At 41.7% G+C, this 11,241-nt stretch overlaps 1 protein-coding gene across 11 annotated transcripts in view; it reads left to right on the forward strand.

Annotated features, from left to right (window-relative positions):
• CHST9 (carbohydrate sulfotransferase 9) overlaps window positions 1-6,383 on the forward strand; it is a 99,296-nt gene extending 92,913 nt beyond the window's left edge. For all 11 annotated transcript variants that reach the window (XM_054817895.1, XM_054817898.1, XM_054817894.1 and 8 more), the window contains one exon: window positions 4,840-6,383. In XM_054817895.1, the coding sequence (XP_054673870.1) occupies window positions 4,840-5,937 (1,098 nt within the window). In that variant the 3' untranslated portion in view covers window positions 5,938-6,383. The remainder of the gene's footprint in view (window positions 1-4,839) is intronic.
• Window positions 6,384-11,241: the final 4,858 nt, after the last annotated feature.

Here is an 11,241-nt window from a genome sequence, read left to right on the forward strand (position 1 = left end):
TATTAACTATTTAGTATAATAGTTCTGAGAGGGTCCTCAGGGCACTCCACAGTAAAAAGCAGAGCACAGTAGGCTCCCAGGTGATTTATGCAGTTGTTCCTAAGAAGCATCTTAGAGGACTATTTCAGGAAATGTGTTTTAGGACAGAAGAGATATTAGCTAGATGTTGAGAACCAAACCATACATTACTAATACTAATGTAGTAATTTGGCAGCACAGAAAAGCATGATAAAACAGAATATTTCTTTCCTCTACTATTCTTTGTCCTACATTTTCTGTTAGACTCGCTTAGTTTTATTATTCTTGTTAGTAAAAATGAAGATCCAGCACTAAAGCATTTAGGAAACACAGCACTGTCTGCACTGCAGGCCGTTCAATCTTTGTAAATCAGCCCTGGAATATCATCCTTTCTGATACATCATTATTTTTTTGCATGGTAGGTTGCTCTAATTGCAAACTGTCTAGATGAGATCCCACCTGTGCATTGTAAAACCACCACAAAGCATAATTGGATGAGTTTTAACCATTCTTGGCAGTAGTCAATCTCTTCTACTCCAGTGGATTGTGAAGGTATTAAAGGAAAGGACAGCTTCAATGCGTGTGGAAGAAGGTATTGGCTACTTATTTTTACAGTGAAGAGAAATCCTTTTGTAGATGGGGAGGAGCAGGGAATCTCCAGCAATAAAAATGTCAAAAAAGATCAATGAACCCATTAATGACTTCAAAATGCCTTTTGTTTCAGCAGCTTCACTGAGTTGCCTGCCAGTACCCAAATACCACACTAACACTCTGTTAAATTCCTTTTTTCCTTGCATTTAAACTAATTTTTAAATCTGACTTCAGTTCCTGCCTAGCTAAAGGGAGACAGAGGCAATGTGCATACTCTTCTAAATTGGACTCGTGGCCATTTCTTAACTTCCTTTCAAATGTGTTAATGCAAATGGAGAACAAGGCACTCTGCATAATTACTGGTAAAGGTGCAACACTTCACTGGATTTTAATTCTTGGATGCAATGTACACAAGATTGTCAGCATGGCTCAAGGACAGTCTTGTGTCTGTCCAAGGTGACCATGGAGTTCATCTCCCATGCCAGGCAGCTTTCCCAAACTTAGCAGCTCTTTGGAAAGCCATGAATGGACATCCCTGCACTTGGACACTTGGCTCAGAGAGTTTGGTAAGGACTGTTTGCATGGGAAGACCTGGATCCAGAGTTAGCGACTGATATGGGATTACCTGTGTGCTGCCTCTTGTTGGTATATGTTCAGGTGTTTTCCAAAATAATGGTGCTCAGCAGCTTGTGGGGTGGACTGTTAGGAACGTACGTATAATGGACAAGGGTTTTTTAAAAAATGTTTATTGCTTTTGCAAGTTTCTTCTTTTCCTGTACCCACTGTGAATAAAATCAACATAACGTGGAGTTGTTCAGATCTTTTAAGTGTCAGAAAATGGGCATTGAAAAGTCACTGGCACCAAGAGGAAGCCAAAGAAGGCACCTCACTTTGTGTAAGCCTAGTATTGTAAAACATTAAAATCCTTTCAGAGTGTGTGGCTTTTAGCTCTCTCATGCATATAAGAGTGGTAGCAGCTAAATATGCCAGACTGTCAGGTAGTTTTGCTTAAGAAATATGACACTATCTATTTAAAAATTTCCGTTAGTTTCCCAAGAAAAATTTCTAGTTAAACATTTTTCATCAAAAGGCTGGATTCATCCCTTCATTCATCTCACCTTTACTAGCTACTAACCTAGTTACTCAGGCAAATATATAGGAATGTTTGATCTCTCTCTTTTTTCTTTTTTCTTTTTTCTTTTGAGTTGGAAAACTTCCATGTCAGTGTAACAGCCATTTATGCTTTTGAAAATTATCACTATCCGTTCCCATTCTTAGATACTACAGCCAGCATTTACTGCAAGCACTATCCCTCATGGAGCTTATAATAACATTTATTAGCCAATACTGTTGTATTCACTACGGGATATGTGTCTCAATGACAAGGCGAAGTGGAGAGGGGAAGCAACTAATAGTATTTTACATATTTAGATAATTTTTTTGTCCTCAGAACTTCCCGTGTCACTGTTTTTCCCCTAGGTCTTTTTTTTTTTCTCCTTTTGTTTGGGGCTTTTTTTTCCTGATAGATTCTTTCTTCTTTTGCCTGATCTCGCTTGGAGGGAGCCCCTTTCAAGTGACTCCCACTGTGCATATGTTGTTCCTTTAGGGTGTTACCTGAGATTTCTCTGAATACTTCTGCCCATCCTTCTCTGAAGTCTTTAATCCCATGAAAAATCCTTCAGTAGTGGTTCCTACAGCTGGATTCACAGTTTCTGAGACTGAAATGGATTCTTCTTCTGGTATCTCCATGGGTTATTCCCCGAGGTTGGTCCTGGATCCCAGGCAGACTGTTTGACATGTAACAAAATCAAGACCACACACCTTTCAGTCTGTCCTTTTCCCTCCTGGCCTGGTGGAACCGAGGCATCTTCCACTAGTTCAGGATGGCAGGCTGAATTCAGAAGGATGAACTTCCCCTCTGAAGTGTAGGGCTCATTTTAGTGGCTTTAGTTTGAAATTCAAATGGTTTAAGTGTCTCTGCACTGAAATATCTCCTGAAATAGACTGCTAAATTCAGATTACATACCATAGGAAGTTGTGAGGTACTGTTGCCCTCTCTTGAATTTTTTCTGCATTGGGGGACACCAGTACAGTCACATATCACTGGAGACTGTCTTGTAAATCATAAAATTCCCCAGAGCCGCACTGATGAGTTTACAATCTTTGGTTACTTTAGCAGTGTAATATAACTACTTCTGTTGAGCCTGGTATTGTGTGGTTGATTTCTGTCTAGCTCACATTTTTAATTTTCACCTTTTCGGGATCCAAGTTTTTCTTTTAAGGTCAAAGCATTTCATTTATTTGTAAGTCTGTGGTTCTGCAATAGCACTTGTAAGTTGCCATTCACTGTGATGCCGAAATTCCCGTTAGGCTAATAGTCATCCCCTGTTTTAACTACCTTCTGTTATTACACACTAACTATGCTCCAGAATTCTTTCTCTCCTAGGGCAGAAGGGATAAATCTGTAGGCACATATGTTTCATTTGTTTTAGAGAATGAAATATTAGACAACAGAATTTAAAAAAACAAATTGTATTAGAATAATTGACCACAACAAACTGAAAGAATTCAAGTATCCTATTGCATCTCTGAAAACACTGACCTGCTCTCTCTCACAGATGTACAAGTCCTGCATGGCTCTGATCTTTTGTTTGCTTTCACCAATACAAAAATCATTTTACTCAGTTCAGTGAAAACAAAGACCTGATTGTCAGTGGTTTGCAGCAATACAGAATAGCCTGATCCCCCTGTTTTGTTTTTGTCATTGGAAATTATTACACTACAAGATAAGCTAATTTTTCTTCGAACTACTTGTTTTTCCGTAGGCTTTATTTCAAACTGGAACTCAAATTGTGTTCCATGCATTACCATTTCTTACATTATTCCTCTGAATTTTTAACAGCCTTATTTGAGTCGGCCTATGAACTTTGCCATCCCCCCAAACCCATATTTATGGTCAGCCAGTCCACAAATCAACTTTCCAGTAAATGTTTAATCAGTTTATGGCAGAAGAGTCTTTTTATGTAGATTTCCAAAAAAGTTAGACTTATGAAAGCAGTCAGGCAGTCTGTGCATGTGTGTCCATCTAACCACATGGCTACCTGGTATTTGCAACAGGATGTTTAAAAACCTGTTGACCAGCATCCCCGCCCCTCTCCAGAAGTGTAATGAAAATAGGCAGCTGTATAGATGTCTCAATGCAGCAGGCTTGTCTACTAACAGGAGAAAAAATCTACAAGCCTTAGTAAACATATGAGAATCCTACTCAGGAATGAGAGAACACAAATACCTTATACTGCAAGAAACTCTTCGGTCAACTTGTGTGATACAAGACCCTGAAAAATTTGATGGCAAAACGCAGATCCGAGCTTTGCCGTTTCTGCAGCTTGTGGATTGCACGGTGGCTGGGACATTAAAAGAGATGTTTGGGAGGAAAGTCTCATCTTTTCACATTCTTTGCGGGGTCACTAGTTGATGTTTAGTTAGTTGATGTCATTAATGTTGATGTTTAAATAAGTCGGATGGAATAGGCTCTAAAGGCACCAGTTTTGCCTTATCAGCTGGGAAAGCAGCTAGCTCAGGTGCAGGCATCTGTGTGGCAAACACCTGTATGTGCAGGCAGTCCGGTGCATCCCACTTCCATGATCTCTCTGTAGGGGGACAGGAATAGGACCTTTCTGGAGGGAGGATTTTATGTCACTACACCCTGCTCAAACCCACTGATGCCAGCTATCCAGGAGCCCTGGGTTTGTCCCCTACCACCCCTGTGGGACAAGGCCTGCTCCAAGGCACAGCGGTGGAAGCGGATCCAGCAGCTCTTAGTGTGACTGTGCCAGTGCGGTCTGGAGAGCTGTTAGCGGCCGTGCAACTCAACCACTGCTGTGGCAGGGGAAAGTGTGTTCGGTAGAGAGAAGCACCTGGCCACCCCTACCAGGACTGTCAGCCTCCCTGTGTGAACCTCTTCTGATTTCTCAAAAGGTGTGGCTGAAGCTATTTATTTCTGTAGGAAGACGTACTGTATGCTAACAGGTAAGCTTTAGAAGCATGTATTAAAGTAATTAGCCTAGCTTGTTGATAAATGAGATGTATCAATCAGGTAGTTCAAAAGAGACTTTGTAGTACTAAATGCAGCTTGGTCGTGAGCAGGCACCACCATCCTTGCTGCTGTTGCAGTGTGAATGGGCTGGGCTTTTGCTGTGTTGTAAGCTCTGCTCCTTTCCATGTTTGCAGGATTTCATGCTCCCACCTCCAGGGACGCCGAGGAGAGCAGCGTGGAGCAGGAGCACTCCTCCTGGCCTCAGGAAGCACAAGATGGCCATGTCAGGTGGGAGGCACTGGTGGGACAAAGCTGACCCTTTCGGTGTGGTGGCTGCCTCCTTGGTGAGCCAGCTGTCTGACCAGCAGAAGATGAGTGAGTCCCCTCTCAGCCGGTTCAGAGGGGTATATTTACCTCCTGCACTGCACCCTTTAAACAAGACGTTCGTCAAGGGTGGCAAGTGGAAGAATGCGGATAGCGCCCAGGAAAAGCGCAGGTCCTTCCTGCGTGACTTCTGTAAGAAATACAACAGCAGAAAGAAGCTGCAAACCCACCTCGTGCACCTGGTGTCAAGAATTTATGTGGAGGACAGGCACAAGGTCCTGTACTGCGAAGTGCCGAAAGCAGGCTGCTCCAATTGGAAAAGGGTCCTCATGGTGCTCAATGGACTCGCTGCTTCAGCACACAACATTTCCCATGATGATGTGCACTATGGAAAGCATCTAAGGAAACTGGACAGTTATGACCTAAAAGGGATATACACACGCTTGAACACATACACCAAGACTATATTTGTACGTGATCCTATGGAAAGACTGGTATCTGCCTTCAGGGATAAGTTTGAACATCCAAACAGCTATTACCATCCAGTATTTGGGAAGGCAATAATTAAGAAGTATAGACAAAACGCAAATGAAGAGGCATTGAAAACAGGATCAGGAGTTAAGTTCAAGGAGTTCATCCAATATTTGTTAGATTCCCATCGCCCAGTAGGAATGGACATTCATTGGGAACAAGTCAGTAAGCTCTGCTATCCCTGCCTCATCAACTATGATTTTATAGGAAAGTTTGAAACCCTGGAAGAAGACGCCAATTACTTTTTGCAGCTGGTAGGTGCTCCAGCTGAGCTGAAGTTTCCTAAATTCAAAGACAGACATTCCTCTGATGAGAGAACAAGTGCAGAAGTAGTGAGGCAATACTTAAAGGAATTGTCTAAGGAGGAGAGACAGCTGACCTATGACTTCTATTACTTGGATTACTTAATGTTCAATTATACATCACCAATTGTATAGCACCAGAATAGCTTCAGGCTTCTGTTAGATATTTATCATTTTGGGATTCAAAACAACTACTTTGATATTAGCCCTGAAAGGAAACAAAGTTACTGCTAAGTGGAGTTGTCTTGACTTAGTGGGGATTTTATAAGCTAGAGTGACATCAACTGACATTAAATTATAGGAGAATGTGCAAAAAAAGACCTGTAAACAGCATAAATTGCACTAAAATGCCAGAAAGAGCTGCTTTTACCATTATGGATTATACTGTGGAAGTGGTAGCGCAGCCAGCTGTTGCATTAGCTTACCTAATGTTCTTTTAAAGGTTTAAGAAAAAAGCATTCAGAGTAGCGTGATTCTCTTTTGGTGTGTCTGCTTTAGAAATTGTTTTTGAAACTATTTTTGAATGTATTTTTTATTTTCTGTCACTTATTAATAAAGAAACATTGGCTAATTTTCTAAAATGTTTGCAGCGTTCTCAGTTGCAAGGCTTGGTTGTTTGATTACCATTAGACTGTAGCTGGTTTTAGACCTGATTGGTTTTTATTGAAGAATGCTTTTGAATACAAATGCATAAATCTACAAATAACACGGCAGCTCAACTGTTGAGCAGAGTAAGTTTGGTTAAACTTGCAATCTAAGGTCATGGTCCACTACTCTGTTTTGGTTGATGTACTAGAGTTGACAAGCATGACCCTTCTTTCAGAGACTTGCCACATACATTAAAATTAAGATTTTAATTTATGATGAAGTCAACCACATGATGCATATTGTGGTCCCAATATTCAAGATGGTCTTCATCTTTGGTGACAGGGAAAAGTCTTAGGGTGGTAGCTACGGGACATTATAAGGTCTGCACTGAGAAGCATCTTCATTGCAACTGCTGTGACCACTCTTGGCCTGCCAGTGTCCAATCACTAGCCCAGCTCCCAGCAATTTGTTACGCAGAAGGTATGTATGCCCATTGCCTCCCAAACCCATGAACTGGTTTTGTCCCCAGAGCTTCCTGAAGTCACCTGTGTTTTTCTGTCTTTCCTGCCTTTTCAGCAGCCAGCAAACCCCAGGGGTTATGTGGTGGGATGAGTACTGGTGATTTGTCCTAGAGGCAGTTGTGTCCAGAGTCCCACAGTCCTGGTTATAAAAGGAAAAGGTACCTTCTCTCCTCCTCTTCCCTCTCCTCCCTCAAGTGCTGTCTGACCAACACATGCAATCTGCAGTTGCACATGGTGTTGTAGTGTGGGTGGCCAGGGTGTCCCAGGAGGAGGAGAAATCTCTGCAAAATGGATAGGGAGAAATCCCTATGTCCTTCCAAAATAAAGATGACGCCTATTCTTTGCTTCCTGGAGTGGTTTAGGGCATCTTACTCCAGCATCTTGATATAGCAATTTGTAGAATAAGGAAACACACTGACAGGAAACCACTGTTCATGACTAGCGCTATTGCTGTCCTTTCCCTCATCTCAGGCAAATGTACCGCTTCCACAGTCCTTCCACAGGAGTAATTATGGGTCCCTGCTGAAAGGAGAGACCATTTCCTATGTACCCTCGCTGCTCGTTTCTCCCTCAGTTTTCCTCTCAGGAGAGGAAAAAAGCCACCTCCAGCCTCTGTAGTACCAGTGTGTGACCGAGCAGGCTCTGCACACCTCCTTTCAGCAGAACGAGCCGCTCCAAGGGGAAAAGGGAAAAGCATACTGGGCAGCCCAAGTCAGAGGTGGTGCTGTAGGTGACTAGCAGCACCCGTAGCCAAAGCCAGCCTGTTCCCTGGGGCCATGGAGCAAAGAGGAGGAGAAGGAAAAAGCCCACAAGCCATCATCACCATGAGGTGTGGAGAAGTGCAGGTGTTCAGCACCAACGAGCGGGTGCAGGGATGCCTTGGACAGGTAAACACGCACAGTTACTTGTGTGAGCTGCTGCTGTGCCTAGATGGACCCACAGGTGTTTGCAACAGGATATCCAGCCGTTGAACTGCCCCAATGCATGCCTTTCCTCTGGTGAACAATGTGTCTCTAAATCTTCCCCTTTAGACTCAAGATGGTGTCTGACTCCCACCTTCCCTGGCAGAAATTTCTCCCGATTTTCCTGCAGGCTCTGCCCAAGAGCAGGGAGCACCAGATCTGCACCCCTCTGCCCAGGGCACCCTGGGGAGCGCAGCTGCCCCACGGCCAAGGGCTCAGCCCCCGGGGCACCATGTTGGAGCAGTGTTTCCTCGCAGCCACTGTCATGCTGGACACCAGTACGCTGCCACTCCAGTGCTGTGCACCATGCTGGTTAATGGCTCTTATTGAGCTCCCATGTGTCTTTACCCAGCATGATTTTTTTTTTTCGTTTGGCCATGCACTTTCATGACTGTTGCTTTAGGACTATGCATTAGGACATTAAAGAGCAGCTCCTGCCAGAGTTTTGATTTTGTGCCATCCAACCTCCTAACTCATGTGAAGACTGCCTTAGATTTCACTTGGATTTGACCTTGGTGTAAAAAGCATCTTTTCCACAGATGCAGCAGAGCTCTCTAGATCCTCTGCTTCTGTAAGTATTGATTCCCACCTCAAATCCTGAATGAATCACTCTTGCCTTGTAGGGAGGCCACTGAAGGTGTTAAATAAAAAATAAATATCCAACTTTTGGATGTCTATATATTTGCTTTGTCTTGTCTGTTGTGGATGTGTATTAATTAATTGTTAATTTACAGACCAAAAAAAAAGGCTCATGTACCAATATTTTCCAAAAAACATGTGAGGGAAAAAAGTTTAACATGCTAATGAAGAATGGAGGCCAATTTGTACATGAGTTTTGTATGCATTCATTAATTCAGAGAAATAAATAGTAGTAAATGACAAAGTCTCTGAAGAACTTAAGCTTCACCTTGAGCTTTCTTCAGTGACAAACTTTCAGCCTAGCTGATCAGGGAAAGAGATTTGCGGGGGATTGTAATTGTATTGAAAAAGCTGTACAGTCTCATAAGATTTCATCTACTAACTGGTCTTAGATAAAGCTATTGTTCGAGTCAAGGGGGGGTGAAAGAAGTTATTAGCAAATGTTTGGCTTCTGCAAATGAGAGAGAAAATGACATTGATTTGCATGCATCCATGGACATAGACATCAAGTCCCTGGATTGTCGTCTTGAAAAATCTGGTACGGTTGGCATTTGTGATTTATAAGGGGAGGACACTACTTAAGGCCTTTAAAGCGAGTGTGTGCACAGAAGCGTAATTGTTTTAGCCGCACTGTTGTTCTATGGCTCTAGTGAAAGTAATTTAACTTCTTTGTATGCTCAACTTCAAATTTCATAGCCCCTAACTGCACTTAAAAATTCATTTTTTGAAAATCTAACGCAGACTTTTGTAAAGAGCAGCCTCTCCATAGTCATCTTCAGTGACCTAAGGGATTCAGATGATCTCAGTAGCAGAATCTAGATTGTATTTTGCCTCATTAACCACATTTTGAAAATCACCAGCTTGCTTTGCCAGGAATTAAGTTACATGATTTAAAATTAACATAAGAGTTTAGCATAATTGAAGTGGGACTGTGATATCTGACTTATGGGATTATAAGAGATAAAGGCATAATTTGCAGCATAAAAGATAACCTCTATTTTTAAAAGTAAATTTTAAAAGGTCAAAGTGTGAGGTTGGGTTGTAACTTGGCTTATATTTTGTAAGACTGCTAGGCAAAAACAAAACTCGAAGGTCATCCACTGTAACTAGTGTAAAATCCCACCTGCACAGCTGTGCACAGATGTTTGTTTTACTCAGAAAATGATATTGAACGTATGCAGAAGAGGAATGAAAATACATTCCACAACATTCGGTGCAATTACACTTACACTAAAGATCAGCTGCAGCATGCAGAGCCTCTTTTGAGGGGCTTCATTACAGTAAATGCTTTTTAGTTATGAACATTTCTTCATTTGAAGATCTCTAAGCACTTCTCTAATGCAGGTCGGTTGTCAGGGCAAGTCAAATGTGCTGTAAAGGCATTACAGCGAGTCCGTGGGAGGGCTGGAGCGGGAGGAGAGCGCTCCCTTGGCTCATTTGTCTCTTCCAAACACCAGACAGTTGTGCTTCTCTCCTGAAACAAAAACTTGATTTTTGGAAAATAGTGTTCCATATTTGCCTTTCTTCTAAAATGGATCAGTATCAAATAAAATTAAAGTATTTTATTCAATAATAAAGTAAAAATATTCTAAATCAATAAATAAAAATAAATTAAAATAATAAATAAACTGCATAGGTGTGCATTCTCAAATTCTGATCTATTTGCCTACATAAGGCAGTTTCCTCTTTCCATGTAGGATTTGGCTTGCAAAGCCCAGACACAGCCATTACTCCCATCTCTTCTAAAACTGCTGGTAAACTGTTGCTTGCTGGAAGTCAGAGGTGTGCAGCCACAGCGCAATTAAACGTGGCACTTCCTCTTGAAATGTCCTCTGGTGTAACTCCCCCAAAAGGCCAAATTTATTGGAGCTACTCCTGCCTCGGGCTGTTCTATCTTGGTGATATGTCATTGGAGATCACCACTTTAATTTTAAATGTAGTTTAAATTTAAATGAAAATTACAATATGACACTTTGCAAAAGTCCGAGAGGAAAATATTTTACTAGAGCTTTGTATTGTATATGTAGGTTATATATAAAAAGTGTTGTATGTGCCTTCGGGCTAACAATACATCAGATAAGTCTTTTTAACTATAATGTTAATACCAGTTTATCAGCTGTATATAACCTGCTGTGATGCTTTCAGAACTAAATGAATTTGGCCTCAGAACCTAATGTCCAAAATCAGACCATAAATTATTATACTTCATAAAAAATACAGATGCACCTGTCCTGTATCAACCGAATAATTTACAGTTCAGAGGGCAGGGCAGGGACAGAGTACTTGGGGGTGTAACTCACTGACTCAGCCAAGGGAATCTGCTCATAGCCCCAGACACCTGGCATTGATTTGCCTTCTGAAATATGTATATGTGGGTGGGTGGAGGAAACAGTCATATTATTTAATTTAATGAGACTATCTTAGATTAAATTTGGTATTTATAAAAATACCTATTTTGCGGGAGAAATGTCAAGCTCTTGGTGCTGTAGCTAATTGCAGTGAGTCCCACAGGTTTCTTGTATGTTAGATGTAGCTCTGCTTGTGGATGGAGTAACAGACTTGGACTTCAGATACCTGGATCTTCCTCCAAATTCTGTAACTTTGTGGACTTGTTGGACAAACATGAACTGCTCCCTGCCTCAGTTTTCCCACTGGTAAAGTGGTCCTGTAAATGGAAGGTAATTATACCATGTGCCTTCTCCTTAAATCATTGAACTATGTGGATAAGT

The sequence above is a fragment of the Grus americana genome, chromosome 2 (assembly GCF_028858705.1).
Source record: "Grus americana isolate bGruAme1 chromosome 2, bGruAme1.mat, whole genome shotgun sequence".
Lineage (NCBI taxonomy): Eukaryota > Metazoa > Chordata > Aves > Gruiformes > Gruidae > Grus > Grus americana.